Genomic DNA, 27742 nt, shown 5'->3' with positions numbered 1-27742 from the left:
TGTCATCCTGGGAGTAGGGAGTCATAAACAATGGCTTCGCCCTCCTTCTCTCTGGCTCTCCTTCTTGATCTCATTCCTGTGGCACTATCACAGTGTTATGACACTGCAGGAAGGCCCTCCCCAGATGCCAATCTTCCAGCTTGGACATATCCCAGCCTCCAGAACTGTGAGCCAAAGAAATCTCTGCTCATTATAAATGACCATATGTGGTATTCTATTAAAGTGTCTCAGTGCAGATTAAATTGACCTAAGATTTGAACACTGATGGTCGCTTTCTAAATTCATGAGCTTGACCACTGCAACATTTTACCTGGAAACACTAACATCTGTTGTTTTGAGGTGAGGAATGGAAGCAATGGTTTCCCCAGGAGCTGAGAGCGGTCAGCCAGATGCTCTGTTCTGTCACCCTCTGAGGATCATTATCCTCCATGGGTGTCACAGTGGGGTGGGTGAGGGGCTCCTGTCTCCTGTCTCTGCTTCATCCCAGCACCAGCCTCTGGGCTCTTGGTGAGCTACCCCTTCTCCTGTGGTCATTGGTGGATTCTGTCCTCCCCTCCCAACCAGCTTGCCTGTCCTTGTCTCCTCATTTTCAGTTACCTCTTGCGTCCTATTTATTTCCCCTCCTGCTTTGTCCTCTTGTCCTGTCTTGACTCGCCATCTCTTTCTCTTTCCTAGTCTGTCCTTTTCCATTCTCCCAGGGCAGTAGGAGTAGGTTTTCATGAACTTGGATTTGATAATGGTTTCTCAGGACACTGAAAACACATGCAAGAAGAGCTAGATAAATTGGATTTCCTCAAAATTTAAAAATTTGTGCATCAAAAGATACCATTAACAGAGTGAAAAGACAAACCCAAGGAACAGGAGAAAACTTTGGCAAGTCATGTATTTGCTAAGGGTCTAGTTTCCAGAAGTCATGGGAGAAAAACATTCTTTAAATGTTAGAACATACCGGTAGAGAATGCAAAGTTTATACAAAATTTAAGCTACAATGAGAGACATGAAGGAGTTTGAAAGTTGAAGCCAAGTATTTGGGGGGAACATGAGTTCAACATCTTGCTGTTCTGCCAGTGAGGGGCTTGTGTGGAGGAGTTCACAACATCTCCAGGGACTTGTAGATGGAAAGATCCAGAGGGCTGGCTGGCTGGCTGGGCGGGTTGGTGAGGAGACTACAGGCAAGGTCAACCAGGAGGAGGAAGCCTGGAGCTTACTGGGCTGCAGGTGCTGCAAGACAGAAATGGTGTGCAGTCACCATCACAGCTCTGGGCCTTGCATGGCACTGGGCTCCTAGCTCACTAATTAGTTAGACCTCTTTGGGTTGTTAGTGACAGAAACAGGGGACAAAACATGGGTGGGCTGCTTGTTTCTCCAGCAACCCCAACAGAGAGCAAACTTCTCTTTCTCCAGAGTTGGAGCAAAAATCCTGAGACTGAGTTTCATTGGGCTCTCTGGGGTCACATATCCAACCCAGGACCAATCACTGTAGTGGGGGAATGGCAGACTCTGATTGACTAGACCTGTGTCACATGGCTACTCTTACTGAGTGAGCCACAGGGAGAAGAAAAGGATGGATCTGGGTAAATAGCAAGGACAACGAGGCTCTCATTACAGTGCTCCACAGGACTGGACACTTTGCTTAGTGCAGCAGGGCTGGTGTGTGGGGCTCAGCATCCAGGGCTGTGTGTGACCCAGGCCCACTGTCCAGGCTCCATGAGAAGCAGGCCACTCCTGTTTGTTCCAAGTTCCCAGTGCCTCTTAGGCAACCTGGAAAACACACAATTCCCTAAGCAGGAAACCCGCCACATATTCCAGCCTGGAGCCCAGAAAGCCAAACCCTGTGACAAATTTAAAAACAAAACTTGAAAAAAACTAACTCTTACAATAGAACATTAAAAAAAACTTTTTATTTTCCTTTTTTATTATACAAGTACTACAATCTATTGTAGAAAAAATTCAAAATATAGATAAGCAGAAAGTGATAACATTTTCCATAATCTCACCACCAGTGATAACCAATGTTAACATTTTATTGTAAAATATGTCAGACATTTCTCTATAGGTAAAAATATAATTTTGTTCTACGTTTAAGTGATTGGTTGTTGGTATTATTTATAACTTGTTTTTTCACTAAGCAATGTGGTGAACATGTTTTGCATTATCAATAAATATACTTGTTGTCTTATAGTGTTTTCTGCTGCTATCACAGAATACTGAGACTGGTGATTTACAAAGAAAAGAGGTTTGGGCTCACAGTTCTGGAGGCTGGGAAGTCAAAACTGGGCTACTGTATATAGTGAGAGCCTCATGGTGTTTTAACTCATTGCAGAAAGCAGAAGAGCAAGTGGCTACATGAGACAGAGAGAGACATGAGGGACAAACCTGCTTTGTAACAACCCACTCTTATGAGAATTAATCCAGTCCTGTGAGAGCAAGAACGCTCTCCCACAAGACAACATTAATCCCTCTATGAAAGTGGATCCATCATGACCCAAAAGCCTCTTTAAAGTCCCACCACTTCTCAACATCATTACACTGAGGACTAAGTCCCAACATGAGTTTTGGTTGCAATAAAAAATATTCAAACCACAGCACGTGTATAATATTATTTTAATCATTTGCATAGAATATAATCACATTTAATAAATTCTTTAACATGGATATTTTCAGGGTTTCAGGGTTTCTGGTGCTGTAACATCTCAGTATGTTGGCCAATTATTAGATAATTCTTAGGAGGGGAACAGTGGGTGCAAAGGGTGAACAAGCAGACCTAGGTTCCTTCCTACCCACACCCACCCATGCCTGTTCTATTGAGCCTTTTCATCCCTGCCAATAAAACAGTATTTGCTGTGTACAGTGGAACAAGCCTGTAATCTCAGCAGCCTGGGAGGCTGAAGCAAGAGGATCGCAAGTTCAAAGCCAGCCTCAGCATCTGAGCGAGGTACCTACCAACTCAACCAAGATCCTGTCTCTAAATAAAATATAAAAAGGTCTGGGGATGTGGTTCAGTGGTTAAGTGCCCCTGGGTTCAATTCCTAGTATCAAAATAAATAAACAAAAAAAACTCTGCATTTATATCTTGGATTTGTTTTGTTTATTGCTTTTCTTTGATTACTCATACAGATGAACATTTATCCTTTGCTTACTGGTCATTTGTATTTTTTCTTTTGAGAATTGTATATGGCTCTTGCTCTTTTTTTGGTGGGTTGATCTTCATTTGATGATTTTCTAAAAAATGTTTATTTTTTTAGTTTTAGGTGGATACAATATCTTTATTTTATTTTTATGTGGTGCTGAGGATCGAACCCAGTGCCTCACACATGCTAGGTAAGCATTCTACAACCCCAGCTCTCTTTTGACAATTTGTAAGGCCTCCTTAAAGATTATGGAAAACAACCTTTTGTATATGTTGTAAGTATTTTTTACAATTTTTCATTTGTCTTTTATTTATGATTTTAAGGTCCAGTTGTTTTAATGTTTTGATTGTAAACCAGGCTTGGTGGCACATGCCTGTAATCCCAGTGATTTGGAGGCTGAGGCAGGAGGATCACAAGTTCAAGTCCAGCCTTGGCAACTTGACACCCTATCTCAAAATTTTAAAAAAGAAAAAGAAAAAAATGTGACTACTAGGGATGCTGCTCAGTGGTAGAGCGCCCCTGGATTAAATCCCCAGTGCCATAAAAAAAGTTTTGATTGCAAAAATAACACTTGGTCCATTGTTATAGATTCAGATGGTACAAAGGGATAAGAGGGGAATAGAAAAGGCTTTCTCCTCTCTAACCCTATACCCATGCCTCAGAAATAACCACTACAGGGGCTGGAATTGTGGCTCAGCGGTAGAGCACTCGCCTAGCACATGCAAGGCCCTGGGTTCGATCCTCAGGACACATAAAATAATAAATAAAATAAAGATATTGTGTCCAGTTACAACTAAAAAGTAAATATATATAAAGAAATAACTACTTCAGGTATCTCTCAGTGATAGAGTGCCTGCTTAGCATGCACAAGGTACTGGGTTCAATCCTCAGATCTGCAAAATAAATAAATAAAACCACTCTTCACTTTCTTACCTAAGCTACCAGGTATTTTCTGTGTTCAAAGTAAATATTTATAAATCCACTAATTCAACTAATATTTGGTGAGTGCTTATCATGCCAGACCCTGTGCTCTAATTTGGGCACACTGTGATAAACAAAATTGATACTGTCTCCACCACCATGGAGCTTATAGTTTGACAGGGAGATACAACAAATAAATCTGTAAGTCAGTATATGTGCACACTGTGATCAACACTGTGAGGAAAGAGATTAACTGGCACTGTGGAGGGAAGCCTCCAAGATGACCTCCATCATTCCTACCTCCTTTATGAAATTCTCAACCTTTGAGTGTGGTGGGTGGGACTTATTGATGCCTTATAACCAATTAAAAAAAAAAGCAGAGGTGATAAGGTGTCCCTTCTGAAATTGGGTTATAAAAAGACTGTTTTCTGGTTTGGATGCTCTTGTTCTTGGCTCCTTCATACTGGGGGAAGTAAGCTACCATGTTGTGAACCAATTTATGGAGAAGCCTGTGACACCTAGCAAGGATCTGAGGCCCTCAGTTGGACACCCTGTGAGGAACTGAACCCTGCCATGAGAGTGAGTGGCTCTTTTAGTGCTATTACTAGGTGCATATATATTTATAATTATTTTATCTTCCTGATGTATTGACCCTTTCTCATTATAATATGTCCCTCTTTATCTCTAGAATCATTTTTTTTGGTTCTAAAGTCTATTTTGTCTGATTGAATATAGTTATTCCTGCTTTCTTGTGATGGATAGCCAATTCCAAGATATATCTTTTCTCATCCCCTTACTTTTTTTCTTTCCTTACTTCCTTTTCAGTCCTGGGGATTAAACCCAAGGGTGCTCTATCACTGAGCTACATCTGCAGCCCTTTTTATCTTGAGACAGGGTCTCACTGAGTTGCCCAGATGGCCTCAAACTTGCTATCCTCCTTTTTCAGCCTCCTTGGTAGCTAGGATTACAGGCATGTGCTACTGTGTCCACCACATATTATATTTTTATTGCAAATGATACCCTTTTTCTGCAAAAAAAATATTGATGTATGAAATGACTTTTGCCTGATACTAAATGACTCTGATTTTGTTTGCATTAGCTTGATGTACTTGTTCTTTTCCATTAAACCTACTTTTTAAAAAAATCTCATTTATAGGTGGAAGCTGAAACATGGATCTCATAGGAGTAGGAAACAGAATAGTGCTTAACAGAGTCTGAGAAAGTGGTTTAGTAGAGAGAGAATATTAACAGGTATCGGGTATACTTGGGTAAGAGGAATAGCTACTAATGTTCTATAGTACAGAATATTAGTGGTTGATAATTAGATGAATATTTCAAAATAGCTAGTTGAAAGAATTTTTGTTTTTGGTGCTGAGAATTGAACCCAGGATCTTGTGCACGCTAAGCATGTGCTCTACAAAGGAGCTACAAATCCTAGAGAGGATTTTGAATGTTCCCAATACAAATAAATGATAAATGTTTGAGGTGATGACATGCCAATTACCCTGATGTGATCATTAAACATTTTAAACATGTATAGAAATATCACACAGTACCCAGTAAATACAATTGTATCAATTAAATATTTTTTTAATAAGGGAAAAGAATCAGTGATTTTAGATGTCTCTCTTCACTCCCATTGTGAATTTCTGTACTAATGTATCTGCTCTCTGCCACATTATGGGGCACCTTGCCTGTCAGAGTAGCTGAGTGGCCAAGGAAGATATGTTAACAATGATTCACAGTGGCTGTGTGGGGATTTCCCAGGTGCAGTGTCTGCCTAGTTGTCATGGATGCCTTGTTGCTCAGCAGTTGAAGTGACAACCTGCAAATTCATGGGTCTCCCAAGTAGCTTGTAAACATGAGCCTAAATCATGACTAGAAGCCATTAGCTAACAACTGAGGGAGTCTCACTAAGTGGTTATGGGAAGCTCTCTGCCCTGCAGTCAGCAGCAGGTGGGGCCAGGTACAGAGAACCAGGTAGCACACTCATGTTCACCTTGAACCTTAGTGAAAGCCCAGAAGGAAAGCGGAACAGGGGGTTGGGAGGGGAGGGCAGGATGGAGGGAGAGACAGACTGAACTCATATCATTGAGTCCCTACAATTTAGCTTTGCCTAGAGCCAGATGAAACCCTTAGGACTTTCATTTTGTAAGTCAATAAATTCTCCTTTTAAATTAAGTTAGTTTGAAGTTTAACTTGCAATTGAATGAGTTTTTTTTTTTTTTTTAAAGAGAGAGTGAGAGAGGAGAGAGACAGAGAGAATTTTTTTTAATATTTATTTTTTAGTTGGCGGACACAACATCTTTGTTGGTATGTGGTGCTGAGGATCGAACCCGGGCCGCACGCATGCCAGGCGAGCACCGCTTGAGCCACACCCCTAGCCCCGATTGAATGAGTTTTAAAGGCTGGATCCTCCCTGAACCTGAGCAAAGCTGCATATGCAAGAGTTCCCAGAAATAATCTGATAATGGTTATAACTTGATACTATCCAGCTTGACTGGATAGGGTCATAGGCCTTTATATTTCAGGAATTTCTTACATGTTTTCCATATACTGTCCACAGTAAAGTGACAAGAAAAAAAAAAAAGCTGTGATCTTATTTCAACCTACTGGAGCCAAACTGTTGCATAAATTTGGGTCAGAAATGCTTTCATCTGCAAGAGAAAGCCAACCACAAACATTCTGTTCACATGCTCAAACAATGCAGGTAAGGAGCCAGACTCCATCTTCCTGCTCCCATAGTCTCAGCGTATTGGCTTTTCCACTTCCCTCTTTCACCTGATGGCTGTGAGACTGCCCAGAGTGCCAAGCAGCACTCTCTCTCACCTCAAAGGGAGTAGATAGGAGCACAGCCTTCCAGCAGGCATTAGTTTCTCTTCAGAGGGAATTGGGTCACATAGTCACTCCAAGGGGAGCTGGGAAAGGAAGTGTTCTGCAAACAGAGGTGAGATTACTAGGAGGACTTTCTTCTTGAACTGGTACAAAGTCCCACCTTCCCTGAGATTCAAGAATCTTTAATCACTACCTGCCAAAAAAAAAAAAAAAAAAAAAAAAAAGGATTCTGCGAGCAGGGAAGGAGGGGAGTAGGTAGCAAATAGTAGTTAGAAGAGCCATGTTGAAAGCTGGCCTCAGTCTGAGAGGCTGGGTTTTCAGCTGGATGATTTGCAGGAAGCCTTGACTCCTGGCACACTGCTGGTTCTGGGTGGACGTGGTGAGCGGTTGAGCACAAGGCTATGGCTGCAGCAAGGGGCTGGGAGTCAGAGCTGAGTTTGCTCAGCTCTGTGCTTTCTTGCTCCCATTCCACACTATCACAGTATCTTGTTCTTTATCAAATAAGGAGGCTTGACTGGCTGAATCCTATTTCTCTTCCATGCTAAAAGGCTTGGGTTCAAATTGTCTTGTGTTTCTGAGTCTCTGTAGATCGTGTGCTGGTCTTAGCAGTAAACTTCCCAACTCTTCTATGCTTTCCAGCTTAGCAAAGCAGTCTGTCTCACCAGTGGCCAGGGCTCAGAGACACAGAGACCTGCTTTTCTGGGTAAAGCCCCATTATGCCCAGGTGACAAGATGAGGAGGGGAGGGCACAAATATCAGCCCTAGAGGGAGAGTCTGGGACTTGGGAGCACCCCGTTCTCCTGAATGTCACCCCAAATCAGGCCTCTGCCCTGCCTCAGTAATGGTAGGGACTCCCCAGAAGAGTTTGGGGCTTTAGGGTTATGTGTCAAGCTTGTAGGGCTAGAACAAATGGGCTTCAATAGCTAGCTAAGTCCATCTCCCATCAAAAAGGCACTCTCCTCTAACTTGCAAGACAGCTCTTGGCCCTGGGGAATGTCTGAGAAACAGGCAGTGCAGTATGTGGCAAAACAAAGATGAGGGAGAAGCGTGAGACCCAAGGGCTGCAAACAATCAGCCCTCGGTTGTCAGAAGATGGGTTCAGAGGCCAGCAAGAGGGAAATGACTCCTAGGACAGTAGCTGGTCCTGGGACCTGATCCCTGCCTTCCTCTTCATGCCCCCTCCCAGCCTGTGTCTTTCGAGCCACAGGAGGGGTGAAGGACAGTGGGATCGGATTGAGAAATCTTGCTGGGGAATACACTCAGGACACCATTTGTGTGCAGAGACCTCAGGAGCCCTGAAAAGGAGGGTTAGTCTGAAGTGAATCCAAGCCCTTGGAAGGTATGAGGAGGGAGGGAGAAGGTGGTCCTGATTGCATCCACCCTAGTCATGTGGCAGAGGGGGCTGTTGGATTCTACAGACACTGAGATGATGAGGCCAAAGAGCTTTCCTGATTCCTTTCAAACCCAAAGCCATGAGATTCTATATATCCCATCTGTTTGGGTTTGGTAGAAACTCTAAGTATAATCTTCAAAAGAGAAACAGAAATGAGAGGGAAAAGAATCACACAGAGTTGTACTTTTTTATATAGAATTTGTACAATATATTTCTCTTCATTTGCATATTTTATCCACAACTTAACATCCTTTTTATAGGCTGAACTCACTCAGCTGATATAATCAAAATTCTTTCTTTCAACCAAATAAGAAAAATTCAAAATCGTAAACCTGTAAGAAAACAAATTAAAAACGATGATGAAAATAAGTCACTCCTCTCATTAGGAACAGTGTCTGTACAATATATGATTTAGAACAGAATTTCTTTATAGATTAGGCACATGTTTCCACGACACCATATTCCTGCCAGTTTTATCTCATTCCAGCAGTCTTGCTTCTTAAAAAGGGTCACAGGGATGTTGGCCTTGATGGAAGTCCTTTGGAATTCTGCTGCTCTGGGTTGGGGACCAGGAAAGTGGGGTATGGCTCGACGGCGCCACCTGGTGATCAGAAGCAGAGGCAGCGATGGTCTGTAGGGAGGCTAGGTCAGGCCAGGCCAGGAAAGGCCCTGCCAGATGGCAGCAGTTATGTGTGAAGGGAAAACTTAGGCTTGTTCTATGCAAACGAAGTACAGAGAGACCCAAACAGCAAGGGTGGCGAACAGAGAGAAGCTCTGAGGAGTCCAGCGTTTATTTACAATTTCTCTTCCTTCTGGGAGGGTGGAGTAAAGCTGGTGGGCACTGCTGAGGGAGCAACTCTGCCCTGCCCTTCCCATCTGCCCAGATTAACTCAGGTCAGTCCAAGGTGTGGAGGGGTATGGGTGGTCCCATCTCCTTGTCTATTTTCCAGGCTGCTTCACTGAGTCTGAGCCCACAGTGGGGCCTCTCCTCCAAGCACTGAGACTTGATCTTTGATTGCCCTCTCTAGAAACTTCTCCGAATTGAGACCTTTTTGGGTGAGAGTGGCATGGACCATGGGTCTTCTCTGGTGTTCAGGAAGCTCACAGAGCAAGGTTGGTTTGGTAAACAGCAAAAGGTGAGCAAGGGGTTTCCACCGAACCTGTGGGGACAGAACTCCCCACATCCCAGCAGTGGGGAACCAGGCCAGGCCTCACCCCCAACATTAAGGCAGTGCACCTTAGGTCACTGCTGCCTTTCTTCCTGTCCCATCTGAATCCCAGCACCTCCCACTCTCTGACCATTTTCCCTGTACCCTGGGGCTCGGCTGAGAAACTAATTCTAGGATGGGAAGGTCAATGCATCTTGGTCTTCTCAGCCAGAAGCAAAAGTGCCCTTGCAGGAAGTTGCTCCCACGGCTGCACGGATCTGCCTCTGTAGATTGAGGCCAAGGGGCACAGTGCGCCATGGTGAATACAATTGGTCATGTTTGGCCCTTCCTTGGTTCGACCTTGTGTGGTGATGTGCCTCTAACCCAGACACCTGTCTTTGAATGATAGCCACCTCAGGCATTCTTCACTCCTGCAAGTGCCACTGAGGCTGGTCCATGACCCACATGCCAATCCAGCTTCACACTCTAAAGTGTGGCTCTGGAAAGAGAATAATTAGCACTTCAGGGCAAAGCTAAAACCATAAAAATAAAATTGTAGAAGAGCATTCATTAGAACTAATGTAGTTATTGCTAGACAAGTGACAGCCAAGCAACCATGCAGGGCCCCACCGGTGGCAGACGTGACGGACTACCATGACCATCAAGCAGAAATAAAATCATTTCTCCTAAAATAAGACCTCCTTTGAAGCACTACAAGCCTGCAGGTACCGAGGCTAGAGGATTCCTCCAGCTCTGCTACTTTCACGCACACCAATTTGTCCCCTGAGCCACCAAGCCCCAGGTCATTCCCTAGGGGCCCTCTCGGTGAGTCAGTATAGTTCTGTTCTGAAAATGCGAGATGGAAACTAAAACACGTCAGAACAACCATCTGAAAAAATCTGAAGTGCTGGGAGCTGGTATGGGGCGGACGTGCAAGGTGGCCTGCTAGCTGTTCCCAAGGGCACTTGTTTTCACCGGGGAATCCTCCGGGACAGCTGGGAGTGCAGGATCTAGGACAATGGGTCCTGTTCTGTTCGGAATGCTCGGGGATTGGTGGTGGCAGGGCTCGTGCCAGTTGTGGTTTTGATTTCTGAGTCTCAAGAAGAAAAAGCAAGGGGGGCTCCCAGCCAAGCTGCCACTGCTGCAGTCTCACTGTGAGGGTGGCTCTGGGCGGCTGGTGCCTTCCCCCTATGATGAGTACAGGCGGCTCCAGCTCAGCAGAGATAGAACCTTTCCAGAGAGGCTGCTTCCAGGCCTTCCCATGCCATAAGCTTCTGTACAGACAGCCCCTGGAGGAGGCTGGTCTCTCAACAGCCTTCCCAAGGGCCCCTTGCCTGCCCTTCCTCAAGTCACTCTGCCCTGTGTTGCTTGTTCTCATGTGCAATGGCCTGTGTACACACCGAGCCTGCACGCAGGGAGTTCTTAGAGATGAGGCTGCCTGGCATCTGAAGTGAGCTTGAGGAAAGCTGGGCGTTGAGGCCATGTGAGTTTTCCTGAATGAGGCTGGATGTCTGCTCTAAACCCCTGTGGACAGGTTAGTGAGACCCATGCATATCACATGGAAGCTAACACTCGACGTTCCAGAGGCGGGTGGCCTTGTTTGGGTAGTTGATGGCCAGGCTGATAGCAGCGATGTTCTGCAAAGCCTGTGGAGGGAGAGAGTTGTCACCAAGGTCCAGGGTCATTCACTTACTCATCCACTGAATGCTGATGAACAAGACCCTCAGCTGAGCACTGAGGAAGTAGGGATAGGTTCCCGAGGTGAGCCAGATGTGGTCCCTGTCACCTGGAGGACTACAGGCTAGAGTGAGAGGTGTATTTTGGGGAAAAACAGCACAAAGGTGTAGAAGAGGAAGGACACGACACACATGAGAAGTGAGTAGCCAGGGTCAGGGAACCCCATAGGGGTCCAAAAAACAGTGTTGGGAAGGCAGATGCCCTGGAAGGCAGGTCAAGTCTGTCCTTCAAGCTGAGGGCAGCGGGAGAGTGGAGGTGGAGGAGGGAATAGGGGGACAGGCCAAAGACCACTGGTGACAAACTAGATGGGCTGTGGGAGGGTCAAGGAGGGCAAGGAGGCAATGGAGACTGGATAAAGGGCAGGTACCAGAGCCAGGCACATAGGAAAGCTGCCATGTTGAGTTTCTAGCACCCAAACTGTCAACTACCAAAACTCCTTATACTGTGTCATGAAACCAAGCATGGTGGCAGCAATGTTGGCAGGTGCTGTTAGGAGGGAAGCAATTTTTACTCTGTTTACAAACCGCAGGTGATGCTCACAGACTCTTCAGTCTTTGCTGAGGCAATTCCAGCTTCAGAGTTGCCATTCCTAAACTGCATTGATCAGGGACACCCTTTCTTTTGGGAAGACTGTGTGCAGAGAGGACTCTCAAGGGATAGAGCTCTTACTTGCTCTGGCTAGGAATTTTAGCTGTATGCCCACCCAGATGTGACCTGTGAGCTTCTGTGTCCTGCCTGTCTGCTATGGGGGTGGGTCACAGTCTGTAAATCTAAGGTTCTCATGAGCGGCCTGAGGCTGGGGAATTCCCAGAGCCCCCTCTGGGGTAATGAAGGTCACATTTCACTGTCTTGTGAGCACATAGTGCCGTTTTCCAGCAGCTAAACTGTGAAAATATTGGCAGACTGAGAGCACCTACAGAAGAGAATCTAGCTGCCAGACATTAAAGAGATCTGCAAAAATGGAACACAATGCCATCCTTCTCAGTAATTATTTTGTAAGATGGGCATGATGATTAGCCTAACGTGGAGTCCCGACTATTTGGGAGGCTGAGGTGGGAGGATCTTTTGAGCACAGGAGTTTGAGACCAACCAAGAATCTGTCTCAAAGAAAACAAACGAGAGTATTGAAATATGAGTTGTTTTTCACAAAACAAGTCACTCATATTAATATGAAATGTGTTTTCCATTATTTAAAAAATTAATTGATAAATGTTTAAATTTTGATTTTAATTTCTAGATTTAAATATCTAATTTCTAAGAATATATAGTAATGTATATGATGCATACTTTCTGGGATCCTCAACAATTTAAAAGTGCGAGGGGGTCCTGAGTCTAAACAGCTGTCGGAAGAAGAGTTTTCCTATGAGGGAAGCAAATTACATCCAAAAATATCTGAAATCTGACTGTGTGGAAACTTCAGGGATCAGCCAAACTAAATTTAAGGCACTAGTTGTTTTGGTTTTAAAGACACAAATTCTTGCTAGTGTCTTCTGACCCTACAGTTTAATACAAGTGACACTGATAAATGGGGCTCGCCTGCTCTCTCTGAGCACCAGAGGGAAGGGACTGAATTGGAACCAAGCTCTGTAAATTGCAGGAAGTTAGTAGTTGTTGCCTAGGGCACGACAGTCTGCCCTGGCAATGGTAGGATCATGATGTCCACCACAGGGACACGGCCTCAGGGACAGCTCTGTTAGGGGAAAGGAGGTACCTGTGCTGCACAGCGGAGAAGGTGATCGTCCGTGGTTAAGGCCAGCAGGTACTCCTGCAGCAAGCCAAGCTCCTGTGGAGAAAGCACGGCCAGTGAGCAAGGGCAGCACGACCAGATGAAGGGAAAGCCCACCCAAGAAACAGAAGTCCCACTTGCTCTAGAGCCATGGAAAGAAACTGACTGGAGAGGCCAGGGGCTGGTTCCAGGGCTAGTCTTGCCCTGAGGCAGGGATCCCCCTCCTCAGGTCAGTCTCTTCTGACTGAGGGGGAGAGGTAAAGGCTCTGAAAGGCCCTTTCATCTTGCACATTCAATGAATCTATTGTGCCCAGGGGAAGAGAGAAGAGGAGGAAGAGGAACCCACTCCATTCTTTTGATTTTCCAAAACTCTCTTGTTGTCAAGGGCTGGTCCAAGGTGGTACCCCTCCCTCCCCCTTTGGCTTTAGGCCAGACAAAATAAGCAATCCAGTGCTGACCTGAGGGCTTCCCAGGACTAGGGAGAGGAGAGGGCCCAGACTGAGGCCCAAGCTGGCCTCCCTATACAGGCCTGCCAGACAGCCAGTGGCCCAGAATTGAGCTATGGCCCGAGTCCTGCCCTGAGTAGTAGAGGGGGAAAAACACATGGAGCACCATCCTCCCTGCCTAGGCCTTGGGGCTAGAGGTGGGCCGGACCCTCACCTGGGCGCGGTTCTCGGTGACAAAGAAGAGCTCAGTGAGGGCACGATGCAGGGGGAGGAGGATGCCAGGTTGGGTCACGTCCTCAAACAGGCCGTACTCCATGTGGGTAAAGAGTTGCCACAGTGGCTTCAACAGTGCAAGGTCACAGAGATCACTGCAGGGGGAGTCCAAAACAGGGTTGGATAACTGAAGACCAGGCAAACCACAGTGGACAGTTGGTGGCAACTGCGGCTCAGACCCTTTCTCCCACTCCTGGTTCAGCTATCATAAATCAGTCCCACCCACACTCCCTCCAAAATAGCTGCCACCAACAGCAAAGAGGGAAAAGCAAAGAACTTAAAACCGACCCCAAGGCAACAGGAGAGCCTGAAGTATGTTGACTAGAATTATATTGTGCATCTTTTTTTTGTTTGTTTTTAAAATTTCTTACATACATGACAATAGTGGAATGCATTACATTCATAATTATCCATTCATAGCACAATTTTTCGTAATTCTGTATATAAAGTATGTTCACGCCAAATTATGCCATTATACATGAGCTCTCTTATTGATTTTTTTTTTTTTGTGTGCATCTTTAAAAATGACTGTAGGGAAGACTTTCCAATGACAGTGGGAAAATCTGAAGACAAATGTTAAGTGAAAGAAAGCAAGATGTAACACCACACACACAAAAGATAATTTAAAAGTGAAAAACAGAACTACTTAAAATATCATGACAGCAACCATTATTTTGATGCTAGGCTTGTAAAACACAGAAAATTTGCTTGCAAGGTTGCTCAACAAGAGAGCGCCTAAGAAAAGCAGAGTCCTTTTCAGACCCCTGTGGAGAACAGAATCCAGGGCCTGTGTTTCAGTGGTGGGTGTGCTGTGATTCTAGCTCAGCATTCTTCAGAGAAAAGCAGAAAATCAGTAATATTCTGGGGCTTACTATATGATCTCTCTCTCTCTCTATCTGTCTCTCTCACACACACACACACACACACACACACACACACACACACACACACGTAATGATTTTGCCTTTTCTCTTATGACTTGAAAAAGAATTCTGTCCACTTAAGTGGTATCTTAAGTCAACAGTTTTCCCTCAGAGGAATAAGCAAACAGGAAAATGCAATTTAATTTGATTTATACGGACAGTGTCTTTTCCTTTTTTTGTTGTTGGTTTCAGCACGAGGATTGAACCCAGGGCCTCAAGCATGTTAGATAATTGTTTTTCCTCTGAGTCACATCCCAGACTTTATAGAGACACTTTCCAGCTAATTTTTAGGAAAGCACTAGGAATGTGAGATAAAGGCACCCAACTAGTCTGGCCTCCCTCCCCTAGGGATACCTCTCTGGTTTGGCCTTTAGGCCAAGCTCACAGGCCAGCATATCTCTAACTTTCTAAGGAGCAAACAGCCAAGGGTGGCAAGGTATCTTGGGAGCTCCCTCGAGGAGTGCAGGAGTGTCTCCACTGGAAGAAAATTGGCAAAGACCTGCAAAGACGGTTCTGCCAGACTGCAGACTACAGATATATTCACCCAAATAGCTCTCATTGTAAGTCCACATGGGGCTAAGAGAACTTTGATGCCTGCATATGAGGACATGGAGGTAACAGCAACCATGTCTAGCTTTCACTCTCTCCCTCCCTGACACCACCCTATGGCTGACTTCATGAGCTGTCATTTCTCTTACCTGAATTGGAGAGCCTTTATTTATTTATTTATTGGTGATAGAGGGAATTGAACCCAGGGCCTTATGCATGCTATGTAAACGCTTTGCCACTGAACTACATCCCCAGCCTTTTAAAATTTTATTTTGAGACAGGGTCTCACTAAATTGCTTAGAATCTCACTAAGTTGCTGAGGCTGGTTTCAAACTTGTGATCCTCTTGCCTCAGTCTCCTGAGTAACGTTACAGGTATGTGTCACCCTGTCCAGTGAATAAAGTTTTTTTTTTTCTAATTTTGTTTAGCTGTAGATGGATACAATATCTTTATTTTTATTTACTTTTATGTGATGCTAAGGATTGAACCCAGTGCCTCATGCATGCGAGGCAAGCACTCTATCACTGGACTACAACCTCAGTGGGAATAAAGTTTTTTTGAAACAGCAACTCTATATGACAACAGAAGACAACCTTTTATTCCAAATATCATCAGCCTATTTTGGCTAGCATTCTATATGTCTATATGCCTTTAAAATGACAGAAAGATGCAGGAAAATGGAATTCCTAACAGATGGGGGTCCATCACCTTTCTTGTGAGAGGAAGAATAAGGCAAATAATGCCTGCAATTCCTACTTCTATTCAACATTATATTGGAGGTACCAGCTAGTGTAAAAGGCAAAAAACTGTTTCTAGGGCTGGGGATGTGGCTCAAGCGGTAGCGTGCTTGCCTGGCATGCGTGCGGCCTGGGTTCGATCCTCAGCACCACATACCAAGAAAGATGTTGGGTCCGCCGAGAACTAAAAAATAAATATTAAAAATTCTCTCTTCTCTCTCTCCCTCTCTCTTAAAAAAAAACTGTTTCTAAGAATTAAATATAAAATGTACACAACATGACTGAGCAATGTTTTATCTACATGTACACTCACTCTTAGAATAAAAAAATTTAAACTAGGTATGGTGGCACACACCTGTAATCCCAGTTACTTGGGAGGCTGAGGCAAGAGGATTGTAAGTCCAAGACAGTCTGGACAACTTAGCAATATCCTGTCTCAAAATAAAAACCAAAAAGGGCTGGGAAAGTAGCTCAGTGGTGGAGTGCCCCTCAGTTCAATCTCCAGTACCACAAAAAAAGAACAAACAAAAAATTTATCAAGGTTACTAGATATTAGGGCAATATATAAATATATATCAATTTGTTTAGTCTTTTGCTGAGATATGCATATTTCAGCAAAAACAAAAGTAAGTTTAAATTATTAATTATAATAGCATCAAAAACATTAAACCCTAGAAATAAATTTTAAAAAAATGTTGTGCAAGTTGTCTACATAGAAAACCATGAGGGGCTGGAGTTGTGGCTCAGCGGTAGAGCACTCGCCTAGTACATGTGAGGTCCTGGGTTTGATCCTCAGCACCACATAAAAATAAATAAATAAATAAAGATATTGTGTCCAACTAAAAAATAAATATTAAAAAAAGAAAACTATGATATATTATGAAGAACTAAATATGGCGGAAGATATAATGGTTGTGGATTAGAGGACTTGATTCTCCTCAAATTGATCTATAGAGTCCATCAATATCTTATTAGGGTGCTTTGAGGTATAGCTCAATGATAGAGTGCTTGCCTCACATGTGAAAGCTCTGAGTTCAATCTTAGTACTGCAAAAAAAAAAAAAAAAAAAAAAAAAAAATTCCTTAGGTGAGATAGGTATGCATGTGTGAAAATGTACGTGCGTGCTCGTGTGTGTGTGTGTCTGTGTGTGTGTGTGTGTGTGTGTATGTATATGCAGGTATGGAAGCACATGAAGAAATTAACAAACTGATTGTAAAATGAAGTGCACAAGGTTAAAAATACCTAAGATAGGGGCTGGGGTTGTGGCTCAGCAGTAGAGTGCTTGTCTAGTACATGCGGGGCCCTGGGTTCAATCCTCAGCACCACATATAAATAAAATAAAGGTATCGTGTCCAACTACAACTAAAAAATAAATATTAAAAAAAAAATATCCAAGACAGTTGGGCATGGTGGCACACACCTGTAATCCCAGTGGCTCAGGAGGCTGAGGTAGGAGAATCACAAGTTCAAAGTCAGCCTCAGAAATTTAGCAAAGCCTTGTCTCAAAAAAAAAAAAAAAAAAAAAAAGAAAAAGGCGGGGGATGTGGCTAAGTGGTTAACTCCCCCTGGGTTCAATCCCTGCTACCAAAAAACTCAAAATAATCATGAAGATGAACTAAGCGAAGGATTTATACTCTTAGATATGTAACTCTGTTATCTCTATTATAAAGCTATAATCTAAACAGTGTGATACTGGCAGATGGATAGCCAAAAGACCAAAGAAACAAGAGTGAACAGAAATAGACATATGCATGTATGGACAAGGGTAGTGCTGCAAGCGGGTGAGGGAAAAAGTGGTCTCTGAAGAACAAGTGGAGACTTGTATGGTGGACTATAGAGCAAAGTATGCAAGGAAAAACAAGCTTCTAGAAGGTAACATGAGATATCTTCATGACCTTTAAGTATGGCAAAAATTATTTAAACAGGATACACAAAGCACTAACGGAAATGACAGATGAAATGGAAGACATTAAAATTACATAAGCCTTTTTATCAAGACACTACCAACAGAGAGAAAAAAGCAAGCCATAGGGTGGGGGGAGACATCTGCAATCCATATGGCCAACAAATGACTCAGAGCCTACCTGTGGGTGCAACAGTGCACAATCCTCAGAAGTAAGTGGATGGCTTTTAGTCGCTGGTGACCAGTTTGGCGACAAGCAACGCCCACCAGCCATTCCCAAATTTTGCCCAATGGGAGATGAGGCACGACCCTTTCTTCTGACAGCATCTGCTTCAAAATCTCGAACCCTGGCCAATCCCCCAAAACACAAATATTTTAAAAACCAACTCTAACAATTAAGTACATCAAGAATTATACATTTTATAAAAATAATATTTTATAAACTGCACAGGTTTTAATAAATAGGATAAAATAATTGTGATCATTAAAATTTTAGCTGAAACTAAGCTTTTTGTAAAAATAACAGGAAAAACAGGAACAACATTCTCAGTTTATCATTTTTTACAAAATGTCTTGGCAATTCCAAGGGAACCAGAGTCTTATTTTGGTCCCAACAGATGGCTCTTTTATCTGACCATTCACGTTTACAACTAGCTAAACATATCATATCTAAGAAAGGCAGGCATGAAGTTTGTGAGATACCTTTGGGAAGCCTTAGAGAAAAGTACTTGCTTTAAAGTTCACGATGCCACTAACAGCTACAGAAAGTCCTGGCCAGCAAATCATATGAACGGAAAGAGTAGAGCACACACCTGTCTGGAATCGTCCTAGGTGTCCAGCCGTCACGGTGAATTTGTAGCCCCACTCAGTGTTGCTCATGTCAGAGGTAAATCGGTAGTACAGAGTATCTCCTGGGTCACAAAGAATCAAAGATACATCAGGAAACAGGAGCAACAGGGAATGGAAACTGAGGTGTTTCGAATGAATGTATTAAGTTCAATTTGAAATCCTCCAATAATTTCCCTTCTCAGTATTACATTTAAAGCCTTCATGTGAAGAGTATTTTTTTACTACCTGGAAGCTCAAAATCTTTCCATTTCTGTTGAGACCCGCTGAAATTATGTCGATCCTGCTGAAAGTCACTGCTGCTAGACATGGCTAATTCGTCACAGCCTTCCTCTGTGTTGCACTGAGGGTCAAATTTGATTGAGAGGTAGATTGCACCAGGAATGTGAACTTTATCCTAGGGAGGAGTGACAAAGAATGCTTCCATCATTACTGACCACTGGGTACCACTGTGACTGTCACTGCAACTGGGGGTATGAGAATGAGTAAGTCAGAGTCCTGCCCTCCAGGGGCTCTCAGTCCAGCTGGGACATGGAGAACACAAAGACCACTGTGTGGTACAGGGTAGGGCACAGCAGGACAGGCAGAAAAGGGTCCAGTGTAGGGGTGGTCAGATTGTTGTGAAAAACAAAGACAAAGGAGAAACTTATCAGGAGAAAGGGGCACATAAACACACTGGGGGAGTCTTCAGGAAAGGAGCAGCACTGGAAAGGTCTGGCGTCTTCAGGCTCTCTTTGGACAGCAGGGCGTGCCTTAGAAAGGAGAAAGCCTTGGTCTTGACTAAGGAAGGGTCACTCTACAACTGCTTAGAGACAGGCTGGGCTGGGGCCAGACCAGAGGTGGGGAGTCAGGAAGGAGCAGCAGCAGGAACCCCACAGAAGAAGAAGACAGTTGGGGGGATACAGGGAAGACAGTATGATACTCTTTTGGGCATGACTTGGTGGCTGATCAGAGATTCTGTGAGGTCTGGGGAGTGGGAATGGAGCCCAATAAAGAAGAAGCTTGGATGGAGAGGGTGAGGTGGACTACTGCAAAACAACATCTCAGCTGAGCAGCAGGTGAGTTTTAAACCAGCTTTCGGCACCCACCCTGTTGCTGTAGGGTGCTTTCCACTCAGAAGCTTAGGTCTTGCCAACTCCAGCATTTCTAAAGGGCTGAAAAATGGCACGTGCTATTGTTGAGAATAATTGAGGCTACCCCACCCCTGATTCATCCAAATTCCTCTCTCTCTGTTTAGATACAAATTAAGGGTGGAAAAGATGAGGCTTTTTGGTTCTGGTAATTAAAAATGGGGCTGGAGTCACTAAGGTGTGGCCAGGTCTCCAGGAGACAGTCGAAGAGCAAGGCTAAACTAGAGCCACACACTCACTGCCACCAGAAGCCAAGGATTTACTCTGAGGAGCTTGTGTGGGAAAAAGTAAACTCCCTCCTGGAGCCAGGGAGCCATTTTCCCCCTACTAAGACAAGGAAGGTGAGGAGAAGGGAGACTTAGCTTCAGAGAAGAGACAGCAGGGTGCAAAAGGAAGCACTTTCTTTGTTAGGGCTATGAAGGGAAGAGCTACTGAGGGAGGACGTGAGGGAACTGCTTAGGCCATACCTCAAAGCTGGTGTTGTTGTTATAGGGGTGTTTCGATTCCCTCACTTGCACCTCCATTCCTGGCTCCTCCATGAACTGGCAGGCAGCCAGGGCCATGGTCCCCAGCATGTTCTCTCGGCAGCCCTGCAGCACCTTCTGTAGGATCTGGTGGGACACAAGGCAACTAAGGGCAGGACCTGCCAATGGCCTCAGGAGGAAGGAGGGAGAGCCTACCTTGGCCCAAGGTCCACTCAAAGGTTTTAGCATCATCCTGGATCCAAAACAAGTCTCTGCCACCCTTTCCCCGCAAAAACCAACCCATTGGCCACTTTTAATTCAACCAGGTCTCTGCTGTAAATCAAAATACTGAAGTCTTTTCAGAATAATGCTACTTCTAAGAAGTCTGAAAGAACTAATAAAACCAATCAGAGATGATCCTGGCCCCCAAAGAGATACTAGCTGAGCAGGTAGAGGAACCTCTGGTTAAGTAATTCCAGCACACAGTGATTAATGGCCAGGATGAAGTATAGAGTGAGGAGCTCCACAGGATATGAATGGAGGAAGGACATGTCCAAGAGAAGGACTACTAGGGGCATAATAGTTCCCTTGTATCCAGAAAATAAATATAACTAGAGAACTGCAAGCATCTCCAGGGCTGTGTCACTGGCAGATGACCTAGAAGAGACTTAGAAACTGGTGGTATTCTTAGATGGATGAACTAAGGGTTAGAAGACACCACGTGAATGTAGGCCAGGGGGATAGAATGGAAAAGTACTAAATGTGACTTGAGATTTCTGCACTTGAAATGGAAAGATGGTGACAAAACTTTCTGATTCAGCTGAAAGAAGTAGCCAGGGCTGCTGAGTTCTAGGCCAGGGTGTCTTCTGCTATGTTGGGTTCTCTGCTTCTAGGTAGTACGAAGTGGAAGAGAGGCTTCTCACTCAGCATTACTTTAAAAAACAAATTGAAGACTTAGTTTAAAAACAACAGAAAATGGCCTTCAGCTTGAAAGTTAAGATTAGAGAATTGGACTTCAGAGAATGGCAGAGACCCTGGTGAGACTCCAGCTCTGCTACCCAGAGGCCAGGAGTCTTGGCAAAGCCGCTCTGGCTTGATCTCTACCTATGATATCTGGGGTCATGATGTAACACAGGTATGAACAGAGCATCTGACCTGAGTTGACATTCTAGAAATGATGCTTTAAAACAGAAGACAAAAACCTCTGTCTTCCTGTATCATGGAAACAGGCTACCAGAGAGTCCTCATTAACCCTGTCCTCTGGACTTTGCATTATGTGAGACTCCGGGACAAGAAAAAAACAAAGACTACCTAGGAGAGTTGTATGATGTGTAGGTGTAAACAACAGAGGCAGAACCCAGGCAGGTTTCATGGGACCTCTATTGCCAACATTCTCTGGGCATCAAGTCTGTGCTAGATCGTAAACTCTGCTCCAAGTCAATCTATGGGAGAATCAACAGTGACTCTATCTTTGCTGCTTCATATCTGTCGGGAACTAACTCCAGAAGCCTATCCAAACTGAGACAGGGGCCACTGAGATAGGGAGGAAAGGGCAGAGCCTGGAGGATGAGTGCATAAGCTTAATATGTTTAACTACCTTCTCCCACTGGTGTTTTTCCTCCAGCTGCATGAACATATCCAAAATATAGGTCATGTGTGCAGGACCACTTAGCTCCAGGATGTCCTCGCTCACGGGCACATGCCCGGGCCACTCGGCTAGCAGGGAGGCAAGCACATGGCGGGCATAGAGGACAGCTGTGGCTTCATTCACTCGGAAGAGGTAGTCCCGGACAGCCCTCTTGCTCTTGCAGTTCAGCTCCTTGTGCAGGAGGGCAGCACTCTTGCTACGGCGCTGCTTGGCGTAGCTCTGCTGTAGCTCGCTCTCCGTGCTGGAGATCAGCTTCTGGGTCACAGGGTTTGATTCAGCAGTGGCTTGGTTGCAGCGTGCAGGCCAGGACTACAAAGCCAAGACCACTGTTACAAAGGTCTGGCCTTTTCACAGTGGGGGAGGGGGGTGCAGACACTTTGTTCCCAAGGTGAGTGACATACCAAGCATGGCAAGATAATCATGTCTGTATCCATAGCTTTGGCGCTCTGCTCTTCCAGTCTCAAACTTCTACTGGGCTGCCACCTCTGAGCCAGAGACCGTATCCTTTCATCTGTGGTGAGCTCATCTCCATCAAACCTGAAGGGAAAAATACATAAAGTTGGGTACATCAAATGTACAAAGACAAGCATTTCACCTGTAATCAAATTTGTCAGAATGTTATCAGGACTATTTTCTGGTAAGTATGCAATTACAGTATTACTCTCTATATTCTATATATTGAAGTCAGCATTTATTCATTCATGTGTGTAGAGGATAAAAACTATCCTTCAGGATCTATTCTGTTTCTCTTTTAGAAACAAGGTTCCCTGGAATTCTAGCAGGAGACCCAGTCACCCGGCTAGAGACACGGTGTCCAGCCCCAGCAGCTTGATGTACATGCAACTAGATTCTTGCCAACTGGAGGAGAGTGAGGTATTGTGCCCCATCCAGAGACTACCCTCAAACAATTGGACTAAAGATGTGCTCCTCTCTCTCCCTCTTATCTTTCTTCTGAAATGGACCCAGAGATGGTGAGAATGAGCTAGCTTTGATTACACACATGAGGATAACACCCTTGGGATCACTAGATTACTTTATGGGGCAGAACTGTCACCAACCCTGGACTGTTACATGAAATAAAAATTCTATTTGTCTTGATCTGTAATATTCCTGCTTTTTAAGTTATAGCAGCTTCAACTATCCTTGACAGTCATCGTCTCATAGCCTCTGCTTCATCTCACAAAGGACTTAAGGCAATATATAAAAAAGAGATATATGATAGAATAGAAACATGAATAAAAAATTAAATTAGAATTTATGATAAACTAGAATAAGAAGTCAAAGGGGTGGGGGTGCAGCCCAGTGGTAGAGTGCTTGCCTAGCATGAGTGAGGCCCTGGGATTCATTTTTAGGACCACATATGTATGCATGTGCATGTGTGAACACACACACACACACACACACACACACACACACACACACACTCAAGAAGTTAAAATTAGGATCTGGAGATAGAGGAGGAGATCAGATTGCAGATACATGAAGTTCTAAACAAATTGACGAGCTAAGCCCATGAACAACCTCTGAACCTCTTGGCCAAGAGAAAGGAATATTATTAATTATATAATCACCATTGAGACAAAGCCAGGAAAATAATTTATAATGGTGAAAAACCAAATCCAAAACCAAAAAAACCCCTTTTGAGCAAAAATGCCTCCTCTGTACTGTCGGCTCATTGGGGTCACATATGAAAGACAGCCCAGTGACTGCATCCATAAAATGGGTTTGCTCTAAGAGGCAGACTGCATAGGTATCCTTTTCCAAGAAAGCCAACCACATTCTTCTTGGTGATCCATGCAGTGCAGCACAGTTACCTTTCATGTGACTCCAAAAAGAACTACAACCCAGCATCCTTCCTGAGCCTGGCCTGGTAGGGCTTCTTTCTGGATCCCACTAGCAGCTGGCTCATCCTCCTACCCTCACTTGCTGTCTCACTTGGCACACTGTGGTGCAATTAAATGTCCCTTACCTCTTCTGAACTTCCAGGAAGAAAGAATCGGTCTTTTTCATCTGCAGCTCAAATATGGCCCGGAGAATGTGCAGAGGGGCATTGAGGGCATCATGAGCCATCTAAAGACATAGGAGGAAGCAAAAGAGAAACAATGAGCAGTGTTTCAACACGTTAGTGAGAATCTGAAATTAGAAGGGATAAAAACCATATCTCAAAAGTTACTACAGGTTATGATTGAAGAATATTATATAGGTAATTTTAAAAAGCACATAAAATTATAAAGCATTAAAACATGAACTATAAAATTTACATTACTATTGTAAATTCAAAGAAAAGATGATGACAACAAAACACACAATTCTAATAGTTAATATTCGTCATTCCCTGCCAGCTTCTCTGTAGCTGTCCCATACTCAGGTTTGACAACCAGCACACAAACCTAAGCACTATACTTTATTTATTTTTTTTATTTTTTAATTGTCAATGGACCTTTATTTTCATTTATTTATATGCTGTGCTAATAATCGAATGCAGAGCCTCACACATGCTAGGCAAGTGCTCTACCACTGAGCCACAACCCCAGCCCCAACTATACTTTCTTTTGAGATTTTTTTAAACACTGTTTTTCTGGTATATATTCTGCACTCTCTGCTTACTCTTCATATAGTTAGACTCTCTGAAGTCCAAGTTCCACTCATTTCACATCATTCCAAACAAAAGTAGTTAATGTGGGAAAGTAAGAGTATTTCTGAGAAGGGGAAAGAGACTATCATTTGGGAGTTCATAGATAGGCCTTGGGGCTTTATTTATTCTGGAAATTACATGCAAAATTTTGTAAGCATATGTAAAATTGAATATGTATTTTATGGGAGAGAGGATTGACAGTTTTTGGGTCCACAACTAAAAACATTTAAAACTATTTCTTTGGCACTTTTCCATTTTTCTGGATCAATTCTGCATAACATGTAGACTGAGTCTTTAACAAGTGAATTCTCAGGACATGAGACTGAAGCATTTCATGTTTAGGCTAAAGCTTAGCCTGTACCAAAAAGAACCCACACCTCCAAAGCCATGCTCCATCTGCACAATAACCCAAGAACATACCAAGAAACATATTCTGGTGGGCTCATCCAGGCCTTCCAGAGGGTCTAGCTTTTTCTGATCTGGGTCTCCAGGACTACTGACTGGTCGTTCCACCTCTTCCTCTTGGTCCCCTCGCTCATCCAGTTCAAGTTCTCCATGTTCAGCCAGAGTGCTGATCTCCTTTTTTGAGGAATACAGCATGATGGACAGAATCTACATGGAGAGGAAATCAGGTAGGGCAGAAAGGTAATATTCAGTGGGTGAGAAGACAACACAGTTCTTTAACCATGTAAAGGGAGAAAATATTTTACTTAACTTTTTAAGACATTATAATTCACATAAAACATGTAAAATTAGTACAGATACATGAAAAAGTGTTCAATTGCACTTGAAATCGAAGAAATGCTAATAACAACCATGGAGGTTCTGAAGTTTATTAACTTTTCCATGACAGTGTAAACTGATATTATCTTTCAAAACTTGTTCTGATAAACTGTAAAGAGCTATAAAAATGTTCATATTCTTTGACCCAGTAATTCATCTTTAGGAAGAGTATAAAATATGTAAAACGTTCTATTCAAAATACAGTCAGTGAAGAATCAATAAGGGCAAAAACCAAACCAAACCAAACCAAAAACTGTAAAGCACCTTCCTGTATCATATATAGCCATCAAAAACAGTGATTATAGGGCTGGGAATGTAGCTCAGAGGTAAAGAACTTGCCTAGCATGTATGAGGCCCTGGGTTCAATCCTCAGTATGTCAAAGTCAAGCCCAAAATTGTAGCTATGAAAACTGCATAGAAACTGAGAAAAATGCCTGTCATATGACCTCAATTTATTTGAATAGTATATGAATTGTGCAATATAAATTTGTATTTCTACTACAGATATGTAGGAAAAAAATTAGAAGGAAATATACAAAATGCTAATGGTAGCTGTGTTTGAAAGTGAAATCTGGAGTTTTTCTTCCCTTTATATTTTTAAAATTTTCTGCAGTATGGTTCTATTGTTTAAGTAACAAAAATACTCTAAAACATTCTCTAAGATTCAGAGTTCAAATGCTTTCTCATATGGGGGAAAGTGGGAGGATGAGAATGGGAAAGACAGTAGAATGAATCAGACATAACTTTCCTATGTTCATATAAGAATACACAACCAGTGTAACTCCACATCATGTACAACCATAAGAATGGGAAGTTATACTCCAGGTATGATATGTCAAAGCACATTCTACTGTCATGTCAACTAAAAAGAACAAATAAATAAACAAATAAAATAAATGGTAAAACTTTCCCATTTTTTAATGTATATTTTTTAAGTTGTAGATGGACAAAATACCTTTATTTTATTTATATGTGGTGCTGAGGATTGAACCCAGGGCCCCATACACACTAGGCGAGCACTCCACGACTGAGCTACAACCCCAGCCCTCTTTCCCATTTTTAAATTGGAAAAAAAAATGCTCTCTCATATTTTAGCATATTTTCTTAACCCTAAGCCAACCTCCTCTGGTACTCAGAATAACTTTTTCCAGTTCAGGTCTCTGTGCCACCAAGGGTGGCAGGTGTACTACCCCTGCTGCAGCAGCAGCTGTGCCTGCACCTGGAGTGCATACTTGGCACAGAAAGTCCTCAGAGAACCACAGTAACTCCACTAAGAAAAATCTAAGGCCTCAGGGAAAAAGCAATAAAATTAAATTATAAACTGAAATCCCTCATAAAATAAACATAAGTGAGAACAAATATAGAAACTGATTAGCTCAAGGAACTTTTTTAAAAGGGACATAATAATTCAAGGGCACACTTTATTACATGATATAATGGTCAATTATGTGCTTCCATAATATACTTCTCAATGTTCTTTGAACAAACATCAAATTCATTTTCCCTGACAGGGGAGGACAGGTGTCATAATTCCTAATTCCAAAAGGGAAGACAGAAACAAGGCAGAGTTTTAAAAACTGTAAAGAACTATAGTGCACAGGGCAGAAGCAGCCAGAACAAGCTTTTGCTTCTAGCTTCTAGGCCTGTAGACTTGCACCAGGCAGGAGTAGCAGGAGCCATCTTTGTCCCTTACTTCCAGGTCCCGGAGGAGCCATGTTTTACTGAAACCGGTTCCTTTGCTGCACTTTTTCACCAACAGCTTCAGCAGATCAGTCTGAAGAAAGGTTGCATGGGTTTCTTCAAAACCATGAGCCTGTCAAAGAGAAAAAGAATGATTTACAGCCACTTTAGAGTAAAGAAGATAAAGGTCAATTGGAAAGAAGCAAGCTTTTCTTAGAGACTAATCTCAACTCTGGTGGCCTAGACTCACCTTCCAGGGAAAATTCTAGAGTCAGTAGAAAGAACCTTAACTATAACCCTCTGTCTGCTCATTCACTCTTTAATTCATTAATTCAACAAACATTTTTGAAATTTAACTATATGTAATATCCCTCAGCTTTACCTTCCCAGAGTTTCCCAATGCCGTGGAGGCTAAAACCCAAGCCCCTCATCATGGTTGACAAGGTTCGACAAGGCTTCCTGTCTGATTCTCTGGCCTCATCCTCCAAAGCCCCAGAGGTTGTATTTCAGCTCCGTGACAATCAATCATGCCTCTTCCTCTGTAAGGTCTGGAGCTTGCTACTCTTCCTGCTCTGTTTTCCAAGGCTGACTTCTAACCGATTACCTCAAATTTTATCTCTTCAGAAGGCTTTTTCTGCCCAAGGCAGTCTTCTTTACAGGCTCCTTATAGCCTCTGGATGGTTAAAGTGGAAGATCTGTGAGTGCAGGGACCTTTTTCATTCACTACTACATACTTAGTTCTGTTTGGCAACTAAGCTCAACAAATATTTAATAAGTGAAGGATTCAAAGATTTCTTCCCCCAAGGAGTTTATTTTCCTGTTCCTACTACAATG

General features: G+C 43.3%; 1 protein-coding gene across 3 annotated transcripts in view; it reads right to left on the bottom strand.

Annotated features, from left to right (window-relative positions):
• Positions 1-675: 675 nt before the first annotated feature.
• Positions 676-27742, bottom strand: part of Zzef1 (zinc finger ZZ-type and EF-hand domain containing 1) — a 125774-nt gene continuing 98707 nt past the window's right edge. For 2 of the 3 annotated variants that reach the window (XM_026393916.2, XM_026393917.2), the window contains 12 exons: positions 26922-27041; positions 24866-25057; positions 23780-23880; positions 22212-22347; positions 21760-22119; positions 20166-20309; positions 18797-18965; positions 18535-18633; positions 17904-18069; positions 13552-13705; positions 12877-12948; positions 7021-11074 (listed from right to left, as the gene is read on the bottom strand). In XM_026393916.2, coding sequence (XP_026249701.2) covers positions 10994-11074; positions 12877-12948; positions 13552-13705; positions 17904-18069; positions 18535-18633; positions 18797-18965; positions 20166-20309; positions 21760-22119; positions 22212-22347; positions 23780-23880; positions 24866-25057; positions 26922-27041 — 1794 coding nt within the window. In that variant the 3' untranslated portion in view covers positions 7021-10993. Of the gene's footprint in view, positions 753-7020; positions 11075-12876; positions 12949-13551; positions 13706-17903; positions 18070-18534; positions 18634-18796; positions 18966-20165; positions 20310-21759; positions 22120-22211; positions 22348-23779; positions 23881-24865; positions 25058-26921; positions 27042-27742 lie in introns of those variants that run through there. The other variant, XM_077800513.1, reaches the window with a different exon arrangement.

The sequence above is a fragment of the Urocitellus parryii genome, chromosome 7, assembly GCF_045843805.1.
Source record: "Urocitellus parryii isolate mUroPar1 chromosome 7, mUroPar1.hap1, whole genome shotgun sequence".
Classification (NCBI taxonomy): domain Eukaryota; kingdom Metazoa; phylum Chordata; class Mammalia; order Rodentia; family Sciuridae; genus Urocitellus; species Urocitellus parryii.
This window is presented reverse-complemented; position numbering and strand designations above follow the sequence as displayed.